Genomic DNA, 26,615 nt, shown 5'->3' on the forward strand with positions numbered 1-26,615 from the left:
TCTGTTATGAGGAATGCCGGGTCTAGAAATGTTGCTAATCTTTTAGGATTCTCTTAAAATAAAATCTATATTCTCTAAAGAATACACACAGACCTGCCAGAGTTGGTAATGAAGCCATTTTATCGATTAACTGAATTTTTTGTTTAGGAATTTTTGAAAAATCTGGATTTTGTTTTTTGTTTTTTCACCAAAGCACCAGTGTTATTTTTTAGATATACTTTCTGTCAATCATAATTTATTAAAGAAAAAAGAAAATCAAATATCATTGGAAAGCAAATTTGGTATAAAAAAAAATATTTCATTTCTAGGACCAGCTGGTTGTTACTGCTAGCCAGGCTACTTGCTGACCTAAGATGAAGCAGACCACTTAAAACGTATGCTGTGTCCTTTTGCTCAAATAGTTTTACTCACTCAGCTGTGCCACATCATCTTGACTGGTAACAGAAATAATCAATAACCATTCTGTAAATCCTGCTCAAAGTCCTAAATGAGAAAGTTTTCCAAATCCCATGGATCTGAAACTGGTTACAACATACTGATCAGTGCAAGTCTACATGTGACTGGTTGCTATGGGGATGACAGGAGGAGCATTAAACAGATACATTCAAGAGTCTTGGTGTCGGTGTCGGCTGGAAGATGAAAACATTCACAGAGTGAAGATGTTGAGAAGACGGTTCCAACAAACTCCGCTTTGCCTCCTTCAAATCTCAGCTGCTTGTCGATTCATCAAATGTTCTGTTTTTGAAGATTTCATTTTGAAAAAACAAAACAATAAAATGGAGAGATGGCATAAACGACTCCAATCAGCTTTCTTCAAATATTCAAGCCAGTGAAAGCCTTTCTACGAGGAACGTTGCTGAGACTCGACACTCCAGTTTTAGAAGAATACAAAGGATAAAAGATGAATATATAAGTTTAAACTGATGTCTCAGGCTACCTGAATCCCATTATTCTCCCATAATATTCAGTCTGGTTGGACTTTTGGTTTGGAAAAAACCAAAAGTCCACTTGTGACTTGCGTTAAATTGTAGGTTTCTTCCCGGTTTTGTTTCTCTGAGTTTGTTGCTGTGAAACGCGCGCTCTTTTTATTATTTGTCTTGATTTTGGTACAATTTTAATTCAAACTATGTTAATGTATTATTCTCTTTGGAGCTGAGGGGAATAAACAGTGACCCTAAACAAGTGTTTACACGGAAAACCTGAAAAATAAATACTTTAAATGAAAAAAAATAAACAAAAAAACGACCCACGAGACAAAAAGAATTCCCAATGTGGACAGAAAGAAGTTGTGTTTCTGTGTTTTAGCAGACTGTTTATCCTTCCAGAATGCCTTTACAAGAACATCAGCACCCGGCGGCTTCTCTGCTGTCAGTCCATTCAGTTAGCCCGTTTTAAATGATAAATACATCCAGATGATTTTTTTTCTTTCTTTTTTTTTTTAAAAGAAGGTGTGTAGTGATATTTACAGAGGAGCTCCCAGAGATCCCAGAGATCAGGCAGAGCTGATCAGAGCGGTTTGCTGCCATGTTCTTGTTTTCTGTATTTAGTGTTTGGCGTAGCAGCTTTGGTGGCGACACAAATCCATTTTTTATAAAGTTTGCATCCCACTAAAAATACATCCATCCTCTTGAGGGGTTCTACATTTTTTTTCTTTGTTTATTTCCATTTTTTAATACTTTGAGTGGGTGGTGTTTAGTTTTTGTTCACTGGAAAGTGTGTGTGATGTAGAAGACCAACTCCATGTCCATGGCAGTCTGCGGGATGCTGGCACTCCCTCCGTGAATGACAGGAATCAGAGCGTTGTCCATCTCGTTCATGTAGTGCTGGGGGAGGAGCCGGCCTCCGGACCCCGCCTGGTACTCCACCTGTGGGGGCAAACGCAAAAAAACAACAACATTACATCAATCTGAAAAGTGTGGCATGCATTTGAGGACAAACATAAACATGAAACAGCTAATGCATTCATTTTTAGTGTAACTACAGACTAGGGCTTTAGGGAGGCATAGCTTTTATTTTCCACATCACAATTATGTACATTTTATGCTATGACAGGGCTTTTAAAGTGTGGGGGTGCCTTCCCATAGGGGGCGCCAGAATTCTGCAACATGAGGAGAAAAAAAAACTCAAACCAGAAAAAGAAACTGCAAACATTTATTTAATTTCACAAAGTTCCAAAATGGACAAAGTTTTATTTCCTAAACCTAATCCAAACCAACAGTAACGGGGTTTGAGCCCACAACGCAAAAAACACTAAATCTTAAATAGTATTTTTGGTCTATTTTCTAGTGCAAATATCTTAGAACACTTGAAATAAGACAAAACTAATTTACGAGAAACTTTTCAGGAAGATATAAGAGCTTCTGTTAAGTTAGTAATTTCTTCCTGATGGAAAAAGCATCATAATATATAAAAAGACATTTTCCCATTTGATAAGTGAAATAGAACTAGTAGTTTTTTTCAATATTAAGAAATTATTTACTTAAAACAAGCTCCTATTTCTGCCTGAAAAGTTACTTGTAAGTTAGTTTTATCTTATTTGAAGTGGACTAAGATATTTTCACTAGAAACTAGACCAAAAATGATTCCTGCTGCAAGGCAACAATGCTACTGACTACCTGTAGCCATTAAAATAACTCCAATGTAAATAAATGCTTTTGATCTTTAGACATTTTTCTCATGTCAAACATTTTAGCTAAGCCCTCCAAACGCTGCGTTTGAGTTTTTACCATGTCAGCCTGAGTGGAGATGCGAAGCCAGAGCGAGTTGATGCCGCCTGCGGTCAGAACTGAGAGGTGAGGAGCCAGAGCGCTGCAGGTCGCCATGGCGATCTCCTTCTGAAACATGCTGCAAGACGACAGCACGGACGCCAGGCTGCAGTCGGGAGCCTTCAGCTGGTAGAAGACCTGCAGAGATCCGCTCATGTCACACATCTTCAGAGTTTCAGCAGCAGAAGAAACATTCTGTTCAGTAAAATGCAAAAACAAAAAAAACAAAAACCCTCACCTCAGTGCATCTAATGGAGCGGCTGTCAGACTCAAACTCTGCATCCTGCTGCATTCTGGCGCTGGGGATGCCATCCAGAGGCCTCCCATCAACCCCACTGGTTTTACTGGTCAACACAAAATAACACTAAATAAATAAGAGCCACTGGCTAAATTAATTTCACAGTAATTAAATCAGATACACAATTATACTTTTAATTAATTAAGTCAGTTTTGTCAAATTTCATCTAAATCACAGATCTAGAATGACATTAATGCATTTGTGGAAGCACACTGCTTCCACAAATCCTAACTTCTGAGGAACAAACCATCAGGTTCAGAGCTGCAACTAATCAATATAAGATTAATTGATTAATCACACTTTAAAAAATTGCCACGGCCTACAGATTTTTCATTTAACCACTTGAACCTTTTTCAAATTCAAAAATACTTAATTGATCCAAAAGGAAAATCAAATAAAACAACTTTTTAAATGCCATATTAGAATTGCATTACAATATACAGACTAATAATAAACATTTTATTGGGTAAAGCCCAATAATGTAGCATTCCTTTAATGAATTTGATCAGGAGAAGCTAAAACTGTCACTCTAGGAGTGTGGGGTGAAACATATTTCCAGACAAAAGTGTTTTTATATTATATGCAAAATATATATTTTATACAGTTTTGGCTTAATTACTGTTGTAAATAGATATCAGCAAATGACCCAGTTAATTAATCAACTTAGTTGGTGATCATTTCAAAGACTGATTCAATATAATTAATTGCGTTTCCTCCTTGTGGTTTAGAGTCAAATAAATTGTCTGGATTAAGTGACTCTGTGGACAAAATTGCCCTTCAAAAAATGATCAGATTATAAATTATGGAGCTCATTTTAATTCATCGTGTTATTAATTGATTAGCTGCCTGTCGGGACAGGCGTGGTAGTAAAGTTACCCAGAGTTGACGGGGGAGGTCCAGTCGACCCAGCGGACCGTGACGTTCTCTCGGACCTCACCGCCATCATTCTTCCCACAGGGGATGTGGAAGTCTGTCTGTTCCCTCAGGGCGGAGCGCAAAGACTCCATGGTCTCTGGTGGGATCTGAACCATCAACCCATCTGAAAAACAAATTCATGTCTTACCTGTTATTCACATGCTGGCACATATATACTAGAACTAAAGTCTGACTGTGAGAAACTTTTACCTTCGACGATGCTGGACTTGGCGATAAAACCCGACGAGGCTTTCAGCGCTCCATTAAACACCACAAAGCTGGCTCCAGTCACTGTTGAAGCAAACAGAAACAACCATGGAGTCGCTTCATCAGATAAACGTACGAGACTTTACAATCTGCTGCAGCGCTGACAGTTTTCCAACAAACAGTAATGAGTTTGCAGCAGCCGGACCTGTGCGAGTCTTCCCTGGCTTGCTGTTGGCTTGAGTCTGATAGTTTCCCTCTTCGTTCTGGAAACACACCAGGTGAGAGTCGGCCTCCTGGCTGAAGCTCGCTCCGATGCTGATGACGTGCTCATTGGAGGAATTCACCACCTTCTGCATCTGTAGAGAACAGAAAACCATTTCCGTCTGTGGTAAACTGCTGCACACCTACAGATGTGGTTTAGTTTAAGGAAATAAAGTAAATAAAAGACCTTATCACAGTCATATTCGTGTAATAAAATCATCCTGGTGTCAGTTGCATGAGTCAGCCATTCTGCTAAATGTACTGTCCACAATGTGAACTCAAAGGTTTTGAGTATGCTAGGCTAAAAAAAGACCTTAAAAGATTACAGAAATAATCCTGCACATGTGATCACTTAGAAGACAGGTAAGGAAAGAGCCTCGACTTTTACAGAACTGAAATTCAAAAGATATCAGACAATTTTGATACCATGCTATAATTGGAAATGTAAAGCTTACCTCGCTAAAGCTAGCCTTGGGGATCTCAATGTAGCTGTGTCCCATTTCCATGTGGATCCTCAGGCCTTCCACCACTGGCAGGCTGTACTGGTAGTTCCTCAGGTCCTGGACGAAGAGCGTTAGCACATTAGACAATCTGTTCTTATATACGCAGAGCCTGTCGTCATTTTTTGACATATTTTTTAAGCTCTAGATGGAAAACATGCCTGCTAACTGGATTTAATCATAGCAAGTGATGTGTATCTGTGTAATGATGAAGGTGTGGCCTAAGAATGTTAACACTCTATATTTAGGTGTGATGGGCAGCTTCTTTTCTATAGAAAAATTTGCCAAAAAAATTAGACTTAACAGAATCTGAAAAGTCAAAATTGATAAAGTTTTAAAGTTTTGTCTTTCTGGGGTTAAAAAAAAACAACCTTTGGTTCACAGTTAAAACACTTGAAATTATGCAGTGCGATCCGGGTAAAAAACTAATTATTACACTAAAATGTTAAAGGTTTTTAACTTCTCAGTTGGATTACAAACATCACCTGGTTGATTTAATATTGACAGCTTTACATGGTGGGAACCTCCTGCTGCTGTGGTACTTACAGCCAGTAAATTCATAATGGTGTGTCCCGTCTCTCGATACACAGAGTCCCGAAAACGAACACTTACGAGCATCGTTGGATACACTGGAAAACATGCACACGTCAATTTAGGGTTAAGGATTATTAATTATTACATTTACTGAACAATATTAGGACAAATTCCCAAATGTAACACTTGGAAGAAGATCTGAAATAGCAGTCAGCTGAGTGTGTGTGTGAACAGTAGATATATAAACCGATCTGATATAAATATCTGGATTAGTCCAGATATTGAAAAACAATTCCAGATTGGGTAATGGCGACAATGTGTCCAATCTAAAAGGAAAGATCTATTCAGCCAAATTCTATGCTTTGTGCTCTGAGAAACGTCATGTTTTATTTATTTGACATTATATTTAGAATTTATAAGTGCACTTTCTGAAACATCCGAAATAATGTTTGTTGCAGAAGGTAAGTTTCTTAATTATTTTACATTGACTGTTGTAGTCCTAACTGCACTGACTAAAAAAAACAATGTGTTACTTTTACATGTTTGACCAAGCTTGTTAAGTTATTGGTGTAGTTAGCTGTTCTGTACTGGTGCAGAGTTACCAAATAAATGTGTAACCCAGTACATTTATGTAAAACAAGAAATGTTTTAAGTCAATTCAGCATTGCTTTAATGTATCGGCTGATATTAAACCTCAGTTATCTGTATGGGAAACAGGGAATCTGTGCTAGTGAACAGCGGACAGAATCCCAGCTGTGTTGTGCAAAAAAAAAAAAAAAAAAAAAAAAAAAGAGCAGAAGCAAATCACACACTGTCATATTCGGCTCCAAGCCGTAGCAGCAGTCTGAGCGGGAACACTTTGGCCCAGGGAACCTCCAGCTTCTGGACCAGCAGGCCGAACAGGAACGGCTGTGGAGGCAGCGTGAGGCCGTCCAGAGACTGACAGCTGGGGGAGAAGAACAGCATTCCTGCATGATCTTTGCTGTCCAGGAAGCTGCTTGTGAATGTAATGTTATCCAGCTCCTCCACAAACTTCCCTGCAACAGATAATGAGGTTTGTAGCTTTTTGGAGATGCTTTTTGAATGTTCTAGTAAGCCCCGATGTGAACCGGTTACCTTTCTGGGCATCTTGGTAAATGCTGAGATAAAGTGAGAAGAGGTCTCTTGGAGGCGTTTTTTCTCCTGACAAACACTCCAACAGAAACACCAACTCTTTCTGTCCCAGAGCCTGCAGTCCATTAGAGCCGACGAACCAGCACTGCCTGCCGCCGTCTGTTTGGGAACAACAGGAGTGAGAAGGCAGGGGGAAGGCTCTCTGTTTCATAATGAGCAACATTCATGCCGGAAGAAAACAATTCTACTCACAGGTAACCAGTTTGACGTTTACAAGGAGGTTGGCATTCAGAACGAAAGTCAGCGGACGTGGACCTCCTTCCTCCAACAGGTGTCGGATCTGACAGGGAGCTGGACTCTCCTCCACCAAAACATCTAAGCATCAAACACAGGGTGGTGTGAGCTAATGGTTCCTGAAGGTCCAGACAGAGGGTGCGTTCTCACCTGCCCTGTTTAGACCGATTTCATCAAACTACTTGGTTTGCTTAGACAATCAAGTTTGTTTGAGGAGGTGTGAATGCACAATCAAACTGTGATGCAGCATGCAGTAGAGACTCTGCTCCAGCTGGTTGTTAGACCTGCTAACTGCTAATCAAATTTATCTCAGGGTCTGCTTATCTCATAACACCAGGCTTTATACCTCCATGTCATAGAGTTAATACAGCAAACTTTCACAATAAGAGCCTTAGCTATGTATAAAGCACTCCAACATCTAAAAGTATCCTGTTCCCTTATGAAAGCTAGCAGGTTAACATTCTAGTAATAGCCCTCATGCTAACATTAGCTTTATAGCAAATATTATATATTAGCTAAGCATAGCATACTGAATGGAGTGAGTCAACGTTAGTCAACATGACAGTGATAGCCCACATCCTATTGACAGCATTTTAGCTATACTTAGCTTGTACTCTGTATTCTGAATGGAGTAAGACAATGTTACTTAACATGCTAGTGATGGCTCACATGCTACTGACATTATTTTAGCTAATTTCACCACATGCGCAGATGTTTGCATTCAGTATGGAATATGATACTGGAGTTCAACATTCTACTCACATGCCAACAGCTTTTTAGCTAACATTAGCATTTTAGCTAATTTTAGTTTTATACACTAATGTTTGCATACTGAATGGAGTAAGTCGATGTTAGTCAACATGTCAGTTATAACCAATATACTAGTAGTAGCAGTTAAGTTGAATTTAGCATTGTAGCTAATTTGATATAAAGCTAACCTTAACATACTGAATGGACTCAGTGAATGCAAGTCAACAAACTCATGATACCCCAAATGCTATTGACTACATTTTAGCTAATCTTAGTATTGTTGCTAATTTTAGCTTCTACAATAATGTCTGCATACTGAATGGAGTTAGTCAATATGGTAGTGATAGGCCACATGTTATTGACACCATTTTAGCAAAGCTTAGCATTTTAGCTGCTTCTAGCTTATACACTATTTGCAGCACACTGGCTTGTTTAACTCCTGTGATGGGTGATATTACAATAAACAGTCATTGAATATTTGTTTTTCCATTAATTTAAGACTTGTATAAGTCAGGATTTTGATTGGGTGTGATCTCCATGAGTCAAACAGAGAAGACTAATGTAATTAGCACACTACGTATTCCCAAAGCTGATCATCTACTGCTGAGAATTCTGTTCTTCCTTTTACCATTTGTTAGGGGTTAATTTATATATTAGTGTAAATTTGATCTAACAGCAACATTCAGTTACTGATTTCTTATTTCAAGGTCTCACACACCTTCTACGTCATCTTCTCCAGTGGTGATGAGCAGAGGAGGCAGCTCATCCTGGCTGTCTGGTAGCAGACTGGGAACCCTTGTCACTGAAGAACCAATTCCAGAAAGCAACCCGTAATCCCAGGGTCCAGACACTGGAGCTCGCACCACCGGCACGACTATAGGGGCTTCAGGGATGGATGGGGCACCACCTCCAGGGTCCAACCCAGCTGAGACAGACTGAAATAAGAGATGATCATCCAAGGCTACAACAGTATGCTTTCTTTTTTTAAAATAACATTTAAACAAGCCAAAGTTCAAAACATTTGGTTAAAAACCAAAATTAAATCAACACAAAAATGTACTATTTTGCCATTATCCATCAAGTGGATATATTTGCCCTACAGACAAAGTGTTTAATGTTGCTGCACTTTGGACTTTCATGTTTTGTTCTCACTAAATGCAGAGGAAAGCAACTTGACTCTTCAGCCTTCTGAATATTCTAGTCGCCTTAAGCAGCTTGGACTCATAAAAAATAAATAAATAAATAAATAAATTATTATTTCAGCAGACAAAAATTTGAAATGTTATAATTTTTCCATATCTCCTGCCCTTAGTTAACACTGTTTAGAGTAAAAGGAATGGGTGGGAAGCTTTGTGGATGTTTGTCTTACGGTTTCCGGGTCTGGGCTGAAGTCCAGGGAGCTCCTGCGGTTCGTCACCGACAGCCTGGTGGTGTCTGCCACCTCCCCGTTGGGCAAGATACCGTCAGCAAACCAAACGCGCTTCTGCTCACGTGGACAAGCTGATAGGACAAACAGAGAAACAGGAATTTCTTCAATGTGAACATTTCAGAAAAAACAAGGTAAAAATCAAACTATGGGCTACAAACAGAATCAAAGATTAGCCATCAAACACGCATCATCACGCGTACTGTCATTGTTGGGATGTTTGAGGACAGAGACGGGAACCATGACGGTGGGCGGGGGGGAGTTCAGCGTTCCGGCCGCACGAGCCTGCTGCAGGGGGGGAATGGTGCTGCAGTACTCAGACGGGACGTTGGGGTTCGGGCTGGAGCCCGTGGGACTCATCATCCGCTCCAGGGCCTGGGCTGAAACACAAATAGGTTGATAGAAAAGCATGCCATTAGGGGCGCACCAATAGCAGTTTTTAGGTTGATTGCCGATTACTGACTTTTAAAAAGCCTGAGCTGCCGATTCCAATTTTGGCCAATACTGATTTTTGTTTTGACTGAAATGTTGCCAAATATAGCAAGAAAAATTGATAACAGTGGAGTGACGATCTCACAAAATTAAGGAAATTATGAGTGCATCTCTAATAGAGACCTATGTCAAGTTGGGTTTAGAGGAGGTGCTGATAACCTCCAAACATAGTACACATGTAAAAACACTAAATAAGAAAATCAAAAAAAGGAATAAAAACTATTTTTGTAAGGTGATTACCCACTACAGGCAAACAGCAAACAAATACTTCCTGCATTTTCCAAAGACTAAAACATAATTCATAAAACTGTGTTCATTCTGAGTGGCTAACACCCAATCAAGAGAAAATGTCTGTCTCCTGAAAGTGAAATAAAATCCTGATGTTTTACCGCGGTAGGTAAAGTGAAGGTTAAGGTAAAACCTCAGAGTAGTAACGAATATCTAGGCTGCAGCACTGACCCATTTACCTTAAACACCATGTAGAACAGGAGCGTTTTCTAGGAAAAACTGACCTCAGAAAGCTTCAACTTCACTTTCTGAGGAAACACTGAATGTGTAACATAAATATTTAAACCTTCCACTCCAGACAATTCTGCAAATTTACCAAACTCACTTCAGATTTACTCTGTTGCTATGGCTACACAAGGAAAACATTTGTGATACAATTGCTGAACAATGATTTGACCACAGGCATTACAACAAACACCTCTTGTCCTGACTTATCTTTTTCCACATTGTCATAGTTTTTCAGGTTAATAACTGTCAGATCAATTAGCAGACAAGCAGGACAGAGAAGAGTCTGCATGATGGATGTGTGATGAATTTAAAGATTTTTTAGTTTGGAAGATCCCGAAACATTAAGCCGTTAGTTTGGCCTGATTGTGGAGCTCAACTTCACAATTCATCTGGAAAACAGGCGTTTGATCCAACTGGGTGAAATCTGTGTGCCTGATGCTGATGAATAATAAATTGATAGTTTTAGGAAAACTCCAAGATGTTTTCTCTGTGCCTTTTGGTTATGCTAGTAGAACAATGCTGACAAAGCATTTAGCTACACAATATTGATTAAGCCTCATAAAGTTTTATCAACTTGACAACAGATCACAAAATCAAAAACACAGCCACACAACAGAAACCGCAATTCAATTCGTCATATAAATGTTGCAGAATTGGAATTACAAAAACAAACATGCTTAAAAGAAACACGGAAATTTCAAAAAAAGTTCAATAAAACGTTTTGGCGCTAGAAAGAGGTGCTTATTGAAATTTGTGTAATTTGCAAAACTGCAATGGAAACAATGTTTGTGAATTACACAAGGCACATGATACACAACAGCATGTCACTACTGGCGGAAACCATGAAGAATAAGATGACAGGAAGTGGAATGATGGCGCAAGCATGTTTTTTTAAAGACTTATCGCATTTTACCAAAGCACCACGATCACAAAATTTAGATTTGTTTTACGACATTAGAGGAACGTCATCAAAGTTTCGCGCACATTTGAAATGGAAATGGCTTTTGAAGCATGCGTTTTACAACTGCTACGACTATTTTACATACAGAATAAATGAAAACGCACAAGAAAGAAATACTTTTACTTTGACATGCAGGGTAATTATAACACTAGTTAATAGTCATCAGTCATACAGGGTCCATCCTCAAACAGACTCCAAAAAGGCATGAATCTAAAGCAAAAAAGCAGAACAAAGTTCTGAGTGATCCACATCTCGCCTCCTCATCGTCTCGTCTGTTACGACTCAATCAGTCCGACTCATCCCCAGACTATTCCTCAGGCTGACCTCAGGCACAACCAGCACAGCTTTTCACAAACGTCGATTTCCAGGAGTGTGCTGTTAGCATTAATAGGCTGTTAGCCGCAGGCTGCTGTAAGGTTGTGTGCGTGTGCGTGCGTGCGCGCAGCAAGCTTTACATGTTGACGTAAGAACAGATGAGAGGAGACCACAACCCACTGCACCACAGCAGCAAATACAAGCTGTGAAAGTGGATCAACCTTGTTGTTTTTTTGGGGTTTTTTTTTATTCAGGCAGCGTGTGAGCATCACATGCCTGCTGCGTTAAGCTGGTCCTGGACCAGTCACAAGAACACACACACCCATAAAAATGAAGGACAAAAACAGAGTCGTGCTCTAATTCTCCTTCCTCTTCTCTTCCCCCTCCATCCATCACCTCCCTCCTATTCCAGCTTCAGACATAAATATAAAAAGATCCCTTTATACTTCAGCCAAGCATTGAGTTTGTTATAGTTTTACACATACAAACAATTCTTTATAGAATTGCTTCAATATTTAGAAGGAAACCTTTGAATCACTTTCTATTACAAATGAAATATTTAATACCCAGGGGTGCACTGACTGCAGTTTTCTGGCAGATCACAAATCTTTAAAACGCCTGACCAATTTTGGCCGATAGCGACTTTTTTTGTTTTTGTTTGAAAAGCCGCTAAATGTAGTGACAATGTCGCAGCAGGGCACATGTTCAGACGTGACTTGGTGGGAGGGTCTGTCTGTCTGTCGGTCGGTCCAGGGGATAGTGGCTGGTTTTCAGAGCTTTGCAAATAGATAATGTCTGTTTTCTGTTCAGCAGGATTTGTCTGTAATGTGTAAACAGTTCATGTTAATTTGGGTGACCAATATTATGCTTCTCTTGCACTTTGTCTACTTCTCAGGACATGATTTGATTTGCCATTTCAAGAAGGCACCATATTTTCTGGACTATAAAACTCTCACTTTTATTTCACAGTCTGGATGGTTCTGTGTCTTACATGAATGTCTGGTGTGTTTTATTTTCTCGCATACTTTGATTTAATGTGTCTTATACTCCGCAGCGTCTTACAGTTCGCAAAATACGGTTGTTGGAAATGTTATTTGCAGGTTATGTGAAGAAATTTCAGCTTTTTTGTGAGACCATGTTATGCCAAAAATAAAACTAAGAAAAAAATCCCTTACTTAAGAAAAAAGGTGCTGCAAAAATCAGTCATTTTAGGGCATAAAAATCACCCAAAAATAACCATTTCAACAACCTGAAGGGTTTAGATTGGGTAACAAACTAAGATTAAAATAAACGTTATATATGATAAAGATCATGATGCAGACATCACACATACACAGAGAGAATGTGGGGCTACATTAAAGTCCTTTAAAACAATGATGTGTTTGACAATACAAAGTTTGTATCTTGTTCCTGCTGATGTGTGGAAGAGTTTGTGAAGCACCAATGCTAATTAGTTTTCTCTCCATTGTGATAGCTTGACTTCATCCACACTTTAGTACAGCTCCAGTTTACTGTGGACACATGATTCTTTGTTTCCCTGCACCATAAAGTTAGCACTTTGCATCGAAAGCCATCATTTTTATTCATTAACAAGTGTTTCAGCTACTCTTTTTAGTAGCTTCTCAGGGTTACAAAAATACAAATATACAAAAATAAATTATTTTTGTATTTTTTTGCATGTGAATTTTATTTTGTATGCCTGGTATCTTGACCATCATTTTAAAGACGCAGCTCGAACAAAAATGTCTCATCATTTAGTGCAAATGTCATCGTTGAGTTTTACACCGTGTTCCAAATTCTTATGCAAGTGATATTTTCTCAGATTTTCTTAAATGGTCAATGCAAATGATGGTCAGTATAATTTTCAAGTCATGAACTATTACAGTATAAATCAAATTTTACTGAACAAAACTCCCCATGAGAACAATTTTTTTAAATTTTTTTCCCCACCAGGGGGTCTTTTGTGGGCTCTAGTGTCCCTTATACAACAGTGGGCTGACAGGAAAGGGGGAAGGAGAGAGGGGAAGACATGCGGCAAATGTCGCCGAGTCCGGGAATCGAACCCGCGACGGCCGCGTCGAGGACTGAAGGCCTCCAAACGTGGGGCGGGCTGCCCTCTACGCCACCGGAGCACGCCCCCAATATTTTTTTTTTTTTAAATAAAAAAATTCAAAATGTTTCAAATTATTATGCACAGCAGATTTTCTAAACATTTTATGGATTATAAAGAACTGCAAATGGTCCATCTTTGAATGTGCAGCATTAAGTGTTGACAGGTACTAAAATCAAAAGCTGTTTCAATCACAAACATCTTAACAGACAGAGTTACATGTTAACATAGAACCTTCTTTGATATCACAGAACAAATCTTGATCCATTGAACTTGTGAGTTTGTAGAAAGTTTCTGCTTGAATTTCTCTGCAGGACGTCAGAAAACCTTCCCAGAGCTGCTGGTTTGATATGAACTGCATTCCACCCTCAGATCTTCTGCTTGAGGAAACTCCAAAGGTTCTCAATAGGGTTGAGGTCAAAGGTCAGAGGAGGATGGTGACCACACCATCAGTTTCTCCCCTTTCATGCCCATAGCAGCCAATGACACAGTGGTATTCCTCGTCATGATGAAGATGATTTTGCTACTGAAGGTTCAGCTCTTCTTTTTGAACTATGGAAGAAAGTGATCAGTCAGAAAGTCCATATACTTGCTGAGATCATTTTCACACCTTCATGGACTCTGAAGGGGTCGACCAATGATTTTCTCCTCATGATTTCAGCCCACAGCATGACTCCACCACCTCCTGGCTGATGTCACAGCCATGTTGGGATGTGGTGTCCATCCACCACCAATCCATTACTGCGTCCATCTGGACCATCCAGGGTTACATAGCAGTCTTCAGTGAACAGGTCTGTTTGAAAACTAATCTTGATGTGTGGCTGGACCCACTGCCACCGTTTCTGCTTGTGAGTTCTGGTTAGTGTTGGTCCAATAGTAGGTTGATGGACCACAAGCCTCTGGAGGATCCTCCACCTTGAGGTTCCAGCAGCTTCAAATCACTGTTTGCTGCTTTGTAAGGACATTTTAACAGCTGCTCTTATAATCCCATGTATTAGTCTAACAGGAACCTTCCTCATTCTGCCTTCATCTGTACAAACTCATCTTTGTTCTGAATCAGCCACAAATCTCTTCACAGTACGACAACGCTTCGGTTTTTGTTAAATATCTACTGTTTTCATACGGCACTACACTATCTGATGATTTTCATCAGCAGAGATCCTTTCTCTTTCCCATATTGCTTGAAACCTGTGGCCTGCTTAATAATCTGGAACATCCTTCTTATGTAGATTTCCTTTAATTGAGCTCACCAGACAAACTAATCAACCAGCTCACTGAAATTAATTATAGAGATTCAAAGAGCCCTGACACACAATACCATCTATACATTTATTAGCACAACAAAAACTTAATCTTTGTGACACTTAAATCCAATTTGCAGAATAATTTGGAACACAGTGTAGGGGACAATACAGGAATTGATCAGATCAGTGATAAATAAAGTGCATTTCCAAAAATAAAGTTGTACCACTCACATTAAAGCAGACAGAGGTTTTGAAATACGTAGAAAAGCTGTCTCATCAGAAGCTAGCTAACATTGTCCACTGCTATCACAGATAAGGTTTAACCATGTGCATCAACACCACAAGAAACGAGACAAGAAAAAGAGTAAAGTGACGGAACGAGGCCTGGTTTCTAGGGATATTACATGACTATTTCAGTTTATTCCTGTTATATGGCGTAAAGGACAAAGCAGAAACCTTTCTGAGAACAGTGCACAGGTATTTAGCCTTGCTGCTCTGGCGTGTAAACTACCCAGAAGACACTTTTGCCAAGTTCTGACTCTCAGAAAATATGTTCATTTACTGCTTACAATAATGCATTATCTTTGTTGTTCCATGTATTTTTCTGTTTGCTTGAAACCACCAGTACCAAATGCCAAGCAGAAACAGAAAATGGACGATTCCTTTTCCACCTGACCAGGCCGTACAACTCAAAGGAGAAAGGGTGCCAATATGTCCAGATCACCCAACACCTCTAGTATCACACATTATCTCATCAAAATGAGAATAAGAACCAACTAATCCACTGATTTACTTCACAATATCAAGAAATTATTTTAATACTGTTATTTCTATTACTACTATAATTATCACCATTATTGTTACTATTACCATTATTGTTGTTGCTCCAGTAATTATAATAATGCTGTTAGTATTATATAACTGTTAATAGGATTATATTTTTTTTACTTAATATTTTAATGCTATTATAATAAGATAGTTATATTACTATAATAATATAATAATTGTTATATCATCATACAATAACAACATTATTATTGCACTTAATAATATTACTATTAATTGTACTATAATAACTATAATAAATGCTTAGAGTAGAGAGATTAAGACAGATATAATTACTATAATTATAATAACACTATTATTTTTTACTATAATGTTAATATAATTATATATAATATCGTTATTTTCACTATAATCATACTAATAGGACATGGTGATGATAATTATTAATTACTGTATTATTGTGATTATTGCTATAATATTGTTACAAATATATATAATACTATGAAAATAACAGTTATGATGCTATTAATATTATGGTTACTATAATTACTATTATTACTATGTTAAGATTTTTGCTATACTAATATATATAATTAATAAGAATAATAATAATAATTCCTACTGCTACTATTTTGAATTGTTTATGGCCGATTATGCACCCAGATCCACTTGCAACTAAATTGTAAACATTTCTCACTAAAAACAAATCCTGAGAATTTATTTTTTGTGCTGCTATAGTGCTGACGGTCTGTGTGCTAAAGGCTAATCTCGGTGGGGTGAGGGTAGGGTGTCAACAACTGAACAATGAATCGTCTATCATTTGATTTTGTCATTGCAATATCGCCCATGGGCAGATGAAAAGCGTTCCTCTTACCTTTGTGTATGGTATCAAAGCAGAGGACACATACTCGAGCCTCCTTGTCGAGGTACTTCAGCTTACACTTTCTGTTGCAGCACCCAGCGCAGTACACCTGCCACAGAAAGAGAACCACAATGAAGGCAACACCGATTCACTCTAGCAGAGACACAGAGAGAAAGGCGGAATGAAAACTATTCAGAGAGCATCCTGACATGTTCGTGTGGCCCCGCGCAGCAGCAACAGCAGCAGCAGCAATAGCAGCAGGAGTAGCAGCGGCAAATCATGTCGTCTGAGCTGTAAACAATCGCATCCTGAGCGCCGGCTTCCAGTCCTGCTTTACTCGCCGCTCCTTAGAGGACTTAGCCGCTGGCTCCAGGATGCAAAGCTCAGCAGAGGTCTAAAGAGGAGCTGGAAAAAGAACCGCTGACTCATGCTCTTTGCCATAGGGCTATTTTTAGCTCCAAGATGTAATCTACCGTTTTAACCATTTCTGGGGCACAGACACCGGAGAACAACAAAAACAAAACAAACGATTGGAAATTAGGTTGGTTGAGAGAGCAGGAATATAAAAACAAATGGACAGAAACAAATTGATTAATTAATAAGGTTATTGATCATAATTAAGGAAGATTTAGACACATTTCATACTTTCATATTTCGTCACTTTGCCAGAAGATTAGGAGTACTTTATTTATTTTCTGTGACAGACCAATTCAGAGAAAAATGACTTTGATCTTTTATTGTTTTTCACTAAATGAAAATCTGAAAAGTGTAATTCAGATCATACAAGTCAAAACGTCGTAGAACAACCTCTTGTTACCATGACACCTGCAAGTCTTTTGAGACACCATATATCTTCCAACATGAATATCAGCCTTTCCACCCACATATGGAAGAAGAACCTCTGTGCCAGTCTAAAGCCTTTTGTAACCTCTAAGGAGATTTCCTTCCAGAGTTGCCAGGTATTTAGCTCCATCCTCCCATCTGACTACTTTATAATTTGTTGTTGAAAAATGATGAACCTCTGTGTTTACTTAAATGAAGCAGCTGTTCAATGTTATTTAATGATCAACAATGGAAAATCATAATTTCTGGTAGCCAGTAACATGAAATAATGTTTATAAACTTTTAGGAGGCAGATGGCACGCTGCTGTTCAGGGTAATATTAAGGGTGTTTTCACACTTGTTAGTCTGGTAGACTTATTTCTATTTGGGACCAAAGCTGCAACATTTGCTGTATTTTCAGCTGCTGAGGTTCAATTTCACCATTTTTCAAACCAATCTGTTTGAAAAACATGTTCATCTCCTCGGCTGTGGGGGCGCTGCATCAAGATCAACTGAAGGAAACCACACAAAAATCTCTAAAGAAGACTTCCTTCTTCACAAAATATAAACAAAAACAAAGTGGGGTCAGATTTCAGTGGCTGAAGAATTTTTCTTTTGACACAAGACCATGAGCCAGTTCTCCTGCAACCGCTAGACTCCCATGCTTGTTTTGGTTGTGTTTACCGAGAATGCCCTGAATGCTTTTGAACCGTATCACAGTTCACTACAGCTGAACCCAGACCGAGGTTTGCAGACAGACAATAGTTCAATTACACATTCACATCTCCAAAAATGAGTTGGACTTTCTGTTTTCAATCTTATTTGGTTAGACAAGGTTAAACAGAGCTGGTGTGAATGAAACCTGAAATGCACCTCCTCTGCACTATGGAGGTTTGGAAATGGGATTAAGAGTCAGCCCCTGGGGACACTATCTTGGTCACATGAACAAAAACCACATAACCAACCACCTCTAAAGAAACACAAACATAAAGAGCAACAGTTCATGATCTCAGACGAGTTTTACTTATCAAGCTGATAAGTAAAAATGACAGACAAAAGCAGATTCTGATGTTGATGCCAATATATCAGGCATCCCTTTGAAAGACAACTAATAAATCTGTTTCTTTGTGAGAAAAAGAAGACTGTATGAAGGATGATTAACACATCCCACTAAGTCACAGGCTTACCTTCCCACAGGCTCGACAGTGATGCCGCCTCTTGGTGAAAGTGAACCTCTGCTTGCACTTCATACAGTTAGGAGCTTCAGCGTCTGGCACCCACTCCGGCTGTCTGCTCCCCAGTTCCTCAGTGCCGTCCCTCTTCCAGCTTGTTGACCTAGCAACGGCTGCTGGCTCCTCCCCGGGGTAAGGAGGCGGCTCTGAAAGTTCATCAAACCCCATGGAGAAATCCTGATGGTTCTGAAAGGCATTGCTGGAGTTGGAATCCCTGAAACTGGAGTGCTCCTCTATAGGACATGGGCTCTCCTCGTCTTCTGGTGTTGGAGAGGCATTAAGCTCCACCCCTTCTTCTCCAGCAGGTGGAGGTCTGGTAGTTTGGCTGTGTGGCTGTTTTGGTCTCGCACCTCCATAGGAGTGTTGTTGATCGGAGCTACTTCTGTGCTGGGACAGGGAAGTGTTGCTGGTTAAAGAATAGCTGACTCCAGAGGAGTCTTCCTGGCAAGGTCTACAAGAGTCTTGTAATACTGGTGAAGCAGCAGTTGTTCTGCAACTTTCTGGAGAGGCCAGTTCCTCCAGGTCTTCCCGTCCATCCTGACCGCAGCTTTGTTGACCTTTCTCGATCTGCTGTTGTTCCAGACCTTGGCCCGACTCTGAGAGACACTTTGGTTCAGTGTAATCTTCGCCACTGCTGCAGAAAGTAGCCCCTGTACCCTGCTCCGCTTCGGCATGCGCCTGAAGGAAAGCGTCCAACTCTTCATCCGTGACCAGCAGCTCAGCTTGGTCGCTCTCAGGTAAATACTCAAAACCGAACTCAGGGGGATCGACCGGACTGGACTCCAAATGGTCAGAGGTAGGGAGTTCTGTGGGAATGGTAGATTCTAGGGAGCCATGTTGGCCCTCCGGAGATGGCCTGCGCTCTGGAATCTGCTCTGAATAAGAGGGGTTCTCATCCCTAGAGGAGTCTCTGGCGTCATCCTTCAGTTCCAGAGCCAACAGCGACTCTGTCTCTGCGTCCTCAGACGCCGCCGCCTCGTCACAACGCTCTGCCGCTGCCTCCAAATTGTCTTCTGAGGTATTTGACTTCACCAGAGCGCCACACATTGACATGGCTATCGGCAGGCATGATAAGCTGACTGGTTCACCATTTGATTCATGCATCAACCCTTTGGTAGACTCAGCTTCACCTTCACCCGACATCTTATCCAATGAATGCGCTTTGTTTGATAAAGTCACTTGTTTATTGGATTCTGTAGGATCTGTTTCATGTAGGTTCAAGGAATTCTCTACCGGTTGCTCTGAGGAGAAGACCTCTTTGCTCTCCTTCTCGTCTTCGTCAACAGACTCTGCGGTTCTCGACTGTGACTCGTCGATGGGTTCTGAGCTTTTCTCTACTGCTGCGGGGAAAATAATGTCCAACAAACTGAGTGAAGCAGAGTAACCGCCGCTCTGCTGATGCAACTCATGTGTCCCTGTAGAAGCTTGCTCCTCCATAACGCTGTTCAAGTTGAGCCCTGCCTCTACCTCTGCCACCACGGGGGTGTCGAAGTCCACAAGCAGCGCCTCCTTCTCCTCCTCCATCTGCTGTTCAGCCGCATCCAGCTCCCTGAATGCATCGTGGCTGTTGGTCCGTACCAAGATGGCCGAGCTTGCGTCGTTTACGAGGTCGCACACTGGCTTCAGAGTTCTGTCCGGGCAAGGGGGCGCCGAGCTTTTCGCTGGTCTGCGGTCCACGGAAGACAGAAGGTCGACGCCGGTCAGGGGCTGACCTCTGACCTCGCTACCGTCTGCGCCCTGGAGGTGGCTGCCGGGGCTGTCAGAACAGCTTTTTGCAGAGCCATACTGAAGAGAATTGAGGTCTGGGAGGCTTGTTGAGGCACTAGAGACCTCTGAGGAGGAATCCTGAGGGCCCAGTGAGGAGAACGGGTAGACAGGGGGCTTCAGGAAAACAGGCTTGCATTCAAGTTCCTCTGCAATCCAAAAAGAAGAAGAAACGTTTCTATACTAAACAGTCTAATACTTTACTGAAAAACAAATGGCAAATGTATTTATAAGACTGTCCCAATACGACTTTGTTCACTTCTGATACAATATTGATTTCGCAGCTTTGAGTATTGGCCGATACCGATATTGAGCCAGAACAATATAAGCAGGAATCATACACACTTTTATTACTTATTTTGCAGTTTTGAATGTTAGAAAAGGCTTGATCAAGTGATATTACTAAAACAGAAAACAACAGTCAGCCACAGTGGGTATGAGAAGAACTGACCCATTTATTATTAACCAATGGGACTGCATGCAGATAGAAGCGCTGCTGGATAAAAATCCTGGGGTGGACTAAATGCTGGAGTGGAGTGCTACAATGAGCATTCTCATATTGGATTTTTAGATGAAAGCCGTTATAATCCGATTCTAGTGTTTTGGCTGATATCTGAACAATTTCCGATATCCACACATCAGTATATCCAATCATAAAATTACATATTACATGTAAACACAACAAATAAGCTAAATATTTACAGATATTTAGAAATAAAATTGATACATAAGATTTTATATGCAATTCAGAAGCAGCCAATTGATATATTATGATTTTTAATGTAAGCCATTAGTTGAATAAAACTATTATAAATAGGAGCATAAGAGTTTTAAACTAGATGGTGGCTTTAAAGAAAATTATTCTCTTTGTCTGATTTTAGAAACTTGTTCCATCACTTGAAATATTAACATTTTGCAAAAAACAAAACAAAAAGGTTTTCGGCAGAAACCATTCAAAGAACTGTACATAAATACAAGTCCTAAACTGAAAACTATTTATTACAATCGGGATTATTACAGAAAGATGTTTATTTAAAAATTCCATTCTACTTTATTTTTTTAGGAAGTACAATTTATAGATTTTTCTGGGAAGTCTTTTGTAAAACTGACTATAAAACAACCAACTGAATTGTACCACCTGCAGGTTTAAAAAAATCCTGAAACAACACAATGCTGATTCTGGCTTATGATTTGACAGTGTGATCCAGGACTTTTTAAATTGTTACATTAAAGATTGTATTTACGGCTCATTATAGAGAGCTATTGAATCAACCTGTAAACTTGATCCATCTTTACAGTCTATTAATAGTTAAACTGACAAAAATCTAACAAATATTTCTGAAAATATCATGCTGCTGTTTCTATGAGTGATTATAAGAGAAGTTCAAATTTAGACTTTTAATTTTGTTATATCATATCATGTTAAAACAATGAAGAGAGAGTCAATTCAGTCAATTAAAATCCATCTAAATTTGAGTTTGTGTCGTTCTGCCTGCAGCCCAGTCAAACAGGAAAGGCTAGAAGGATATTTATCAGCCTCTTTATGATGTTGGGAAACCTTATAACACTTTCAACATTTAGTTTTATACTTACCAATAGAATCAAACATTGAGAACCAACACTTAGTTTTATCAGAACAAGAATCCAGAGAAACCCCTACTTGTTTCTAAATTATGAAATACTTATTCTTATTAAACATCTGGAGTTTTATGTAGTTATATACTTTTACTTTTTTGACTTTCCTTTGATTTGATGTTTTGTTTGTATTTCCTTCTAATTCATGGAAAGCTTTTTGAACTGCCTTGTTGCTGAAAATGTGCTCTATAAATAAAATTACTTTACCTTCTAGCAAGTGGTACTTAATAGTTTTTTCTACATTCAGATGTTTGCTGACATATCTACATCTTATTGCACGTAAGCAAGTCATATTGTAACTGATTATGTTATTCTTACTTTCATTTTTCCCCACAGTACCAGAAATGGTACCGATTTTGAAAAGTCATATTATGGCAGCAGGAGTTAGTGGAGGTGTGGTCTGACCTGAATTGAGCTCGAAGTCATCCAGAACTTTGTCCAGATCGCAAACAGCTGCCTTGAAGAAGCTGTCCATTCTGGGCTACAACAGAGGGCCCTGGATCGCTCCGGTTCCTGTTAAAGAAGCAGATTTCATCACTGAATAAAGACAGTTTGAAGCCCTTTTTGTTCGGATTTTAGACAATTGCTTTATGGGGACAAGAACAAAAATACTCTCAAAAATCTGTTGATAAAATATAATGAAGTCAAAACAGTTTTGTAACTGATGAGAGATTTAATACATCTAAACACAATAAGTATGAGACATAAGTTCCATCTAAAGCTGTATAGATGTTTCAAATTGTGGCCTAGAAGCCACTTCCACGAGAACCAGACTATCATTGTGCAGGAAAAGAAAATCTATATATTTCGCTAACCTTAAGAAATTTCTTCAAACATAAAAGTTCCTAATATTAAAGACAAAGACTCCAACATTTTGTTGCATTGTAAACCCACAATACAGCACATTGCTTTGTGTCTTGAGTACTGATTCTAGCTAGTTTTACTCGCACACAATTCGGAACAAAAACCTGTAGATTTAAGGCTGCGTGGAGCCGTGTACTGGCAAATTTCATTTACTTCACCATCACATCCTAATTCAAAAGCACTGAATCTCCGTGTTTAGTTCAGGAGTCCATCCAAATGAAGTCCTACGTCCTTCGCAGAACCATTTTCAGGGGAAGATTTCTGCCTGCTTTTGTCTGATTTGTCTCTGGTTCCTGCCATGGAAACAAAGGAAAACTTCCCCAGATACGGTGGCTGGTTCCTGAACAGGTTCCTGCATCTTTAGAGTAAAAGTTTCCAGTCAAAACCGTGAGCTACATCTTCATTTGGCTGTTGTGATTGGTTGGAAAAGGCTTGTGTTGTTGATGCAAAGGCCTAATAGCAACGTGACCAGATCGAAATGATTGTTTCCTTCTCCACATATTTCACAGATGCAGCCAGAAATACTCGTGTTCAGCATGTTGCCAAATCAAAAGTAGGCTTTCATGTCTAACATGGAGTTGTAGCTGTGTTTTATATTTTTAATTAAAAGTATAGAATAGAACCAAGGAACAACATTTCAGATTTCTTTGTTCATGTTCCAGTTTTGACGCATGTTGGCACCTAAACAGCAAAATCACATATGAATGTAAAATGAATGAAGAATGCAGAAAAGAAATGAGCAGAATATGAGGAAGGACTCAAACCGGTTCAATTCTGGGGATATATTTTTGGTGTAGCTAAAAATAATGAGTCAGAAAAACAAAAAGACCTAAAATATGTTCTAAAAATAGCAAAGGCTGGCAGCTGCAATCTGACAAATCACAACCTGAGGAAGTCAATACAAAACAAAACATTAAAAAACAGTGTTCAAGTAGTTTGGTTAAAGTTATATGCTTTCATTGGAAATAAGGTTAGAACTTAGATTTCAAACTGAACACTTTTTTATTTTAGATTTGTTATGACAACTACAAAATATAGCACCAATAAAACCACAGCAACACCAAATAATTCCACCCAAGTTTCTGTTCCCTGCTGAGTCACACAGTCACTAGGGCAGGTTAATATTTACCAGAGAAAATAAGTCCTTTTTATTATTAATTGGGTCTTTATAAATGAGTAAGCAGTCATCTCATTTTACTCAACAATGCAAAAACAAACAATTATTTTAATCTTTAAAAACAAAAAGACTATAAATTTGAATCAGGTAACAAAAAACAAGGTTTGAAAATACATTTCTCAGATTTCTTGCTATATTTATGGTTTTGTATTCTGTAAAAGGATGCAAATTGAAATGCAATAAAAATGCAATTTATGGTATTTTGTGTTTTATTATAATGCAGTTGGGTTTTCCGAGCTTCTGGGTTGCGGATTTTCTATCAGCAGGCCTGTATGTGCAGCTGAATGGCACCCTGTGTGATGTGGTGAACAACAGACTGTCCTGTCTCTGCTTCTGCTCACTCTGTAGACGTGTCTGACTTTGTTTGGACCTCCAAGTCACGCTACATGCTTTAGTTCTTGGAAAACTCAGCAGCTGCGTTGTGCTACAGAGGTGGACACAAGTCAGATGATGGGTATCTACTCTAACAGAGATCAAGCCCTGCAAGGTGGTTGACTTGACTTAAGAGGGGCTTATGTTTGCATACCAGCATAAAATATAAGGTTCATTTGTCTACACACTTTATTGTTAGTCAAATCACATTTTTAAAGGTCAATTTTTTTGGTGATATGTATTTATAATACTATGTGCACTTCAAAAAGATTTACTTATATTTCTCTATTCTTGTAAGATTCATTTTTAAAATGACTATAACTGTTTTTGTTATATCAATCAGTTTTTTTAATCTGTTTGTAAGGAAGATGGTGTTAAAAAGGAAAGTCGAACAAGGCGAGTCTATTTAAAAATTGAAGTTAATAATAATAATAAACTAAAAATTCTAAATTTATCAAATAAATGTTGCCGTCATAAAATAAAATACATAAACTGTTTTAAACGCATTTCTTGTTGTGTTTTTCAAAATGTTATCCTATCGAACTTCTCCGGTTTTCGTTTTGTTGTTTGTGGTTGCTGACGGATAAAGTTGCCATGGAATACAGGCGTTACAGGTTTAAAAGGCGAGCCACAGCGCAGAATATCACGGGTCACCAAACTCGTCTCAACATCCACGACGACCAAATTTAACTGGTGTTGCCGTTTCTCGGTTTTTAAGGCTTATAAAAGCTAAAAAGTCCGCTTGTTGGTTTGCTTCTATCCAAACACCAAGCATGCTAACAAAACTGTCAAATGTAGAAGCAGTAGGCAACTTTAGCATCTACCTGACACACTTCACAGTACTATTAAACGCCTACTTTTACGCAGTCTTCTACTAACTACTTGCTCTACAAAGCCGCAACAACCTACCTACTGTTATCGAAATTACCGTACTTCATGCAGGTGTAGCTAAAGTTAGCTCGTTTATGGTGAAAGGAATTGCTAGCATGCTAATGCTGCTAACTCCCAATGGGTTAACCTGGTTTGTTGGTAATTTTTCTTACCTGGACGGGTTTACTCCATGACCTCAGCAGTTCCGGTTTAAAACGGGAGCAAGCAAGGACACTGTCGATGTGCCATTTTCTAAACACGGAACTGAACTTGCCAAGACAGCTAACTGTTGGATTAGTTTCAGAGGAGAGGTGTAAATTCTTCACTCAAGACGGCCATCTTGAACAGAGTGTCGGCTCTGAGGTCACAAGATCCACTCGGCTTCAGGGAAAGAGCAGCTCAGTCGGAGAAGTTCACCTGGGAACGAACTGCGAATAAACACTCGGGGTTGATACAGACTCCGTTTGACCGGTTTAATGACGTTGATAATATGTCAAAAGTAAAAGAAAAAACGTGGAGAACCCCCCAACCCCCTACAAATTGAGAAACAGAAAAGCAGCTGCTCCAAAGCAGGTTGGGATTCCAGAAAAAGTTTCCATGGTGATATAAAGCAAAAAAATATATATATATATCTCGGGCTGAATCTACGTGCACCAGTAATTCAGCCGCCATTTCCCATTAATTATTTTCCTCCTAAGAGCATCACACCACAGAGACAAGCTACCTTTTGATGTCCGTGATTTGTATTGTCTAATGAAATAACAGTTTAGGACCATCGGGTGGCGATCTTGTTCGTTTATCTTCAGATAAGCGATAAGACTGCTGCTCTTGGTCCAATTTAGATAAAAGTTTGAAACTCCGGATTTGAACCTTTTTGGAGCTGAAAGTGTCATATTATTTGTTATTCTGTGTCATGAGTTGTTGGGGAACAACGACGACATTTGTACCTCTATGCATTATTTTTTGTGTGTGATTTGTGCAGCTTGTGTAATTTGTGAGCAACAAATCACAAACACAAAAAGACGGGGACCAGTAGAGCTACAACTGCAAATTTTGACACATTTTATGTTTCAATGTAAGACAAATCAGAAAATAGATGTTCTTAATTAGGCTTTGTTGTTTACGCATATATATAAAGAGAAGTTTAAGGTTTTTGTCTTTTTTATGGAATACCAACTTTCTATTCTAGACAGTGTCAGTCCAATTAAAAAGAGATCAATACCTGAATCAAATTCCACGTCATAGGCAACTGAAAGTATTGTAGAAAATTGAACAACTGTTGAGAAAATTCCATTTACAGATGTATTGTAAATGGAAGGCAAAGTACTTTTGAAAGATCTAAGTCTCTTATTTCTCACACAAAGAGGCCAGATTGAGAGCAAAGGTAAGGGAATTACTGCTGCTCCACTGAATACATTGTTAATAAAGGCAAATCCTATTTCTTCAAATGAACTGTCAACATTTTATTTCTCTTTGTCAGAAATCTGAGTAATTATCTATCTATCTATCTATCTATCTATCTATCTATCT

General features: G+C 39.1%; 1 protein-coding gene across 1 annotated transcript; it reads right to left on the reverse strand.

Annotated features, from left to right (window-relative positions):
* Positions 1–1,642: 1,642 nt before the first annotated feature.
* zfyve16 (zinc finger, FYVE domain containing 16) lies at positions 1,643–25,818 on the reverse strand. Its single transcript, XM_044095986.1, has 18 exons — positions 25,259–25,818; positions 22,208–22,315; positions 18,359–20,316; positions 16,362–16,458; positions 9,267–9,443; positions 9,007–9,137; positions 8,356–8,572; positions 6,846–6,968; positions 6,597–6,752; positions 6,293–6,517; positions 5,493–5,575; positions 4,902–5,006; positions 4,391–4,541; positions 4,189–4,269; positions 3,940–4,102; positions 3,004–3,109; positions 2,727–2,903; positions 1,643–1,865 (listed from the first exon to the last, which is right to left on the reverse strand). Exons 2-18 carry the CDS (start codon positions 22,275–22,277, stop codon positions 1,704–1,706), a joined length of 4,182 nt encoding a protein of 1,393 aa, XP_043951921.1. The 5' UTR covers positions 22,278–22,315; positions 25,259–25,818; the 3' UTR covers positions 1,643–1,703.
* Positions 25,819–26,615: the final 797 nt, after the last annotated feature.

This window comes from Gambusia affinis, linkage group LG17, assembly GCF_019740435.1.
Source record: "Gambusia affinis linkage group LG17, SWU_Gaff_1.0, whole genome shotgun sequence".
Classification (NCBI taxonomy): Eukaryota; Metazoa; Chordata; class Actinopteri; order Cyprinodontiformes; family Poeciliidae; genus Gambusia; species Gambusia affinis.

What these genes read in the sequence shown, in the direction of transcription:
- zfyve16 (XM_044095986.1), bottom strand. Translation starts at nt 22,277, where the DNA reads ATGGACAGCTTCTTCAAGGCAGCTGTTTGCGATCTGGACAAAGTTCTG. An exon ending in ACTGTCGAGCCTGTGGGAAG is followed by an intron (nt 16,459 to 18,358) that starts GTAAGCCTGTGA and finishes TTTCTGTGGCAG; the next exon opens with GTGTACTGCGCTGGGTGCTG. An exon ending in ACCTCCCCCGTCAACTCTGG is followed by an intron (nt 3,110 to 3,939) that starts GTAACTTTACTA and finishes TGTGTTGACCAG; the next exon opens with TAAAACCAGTGGGGTTGATG.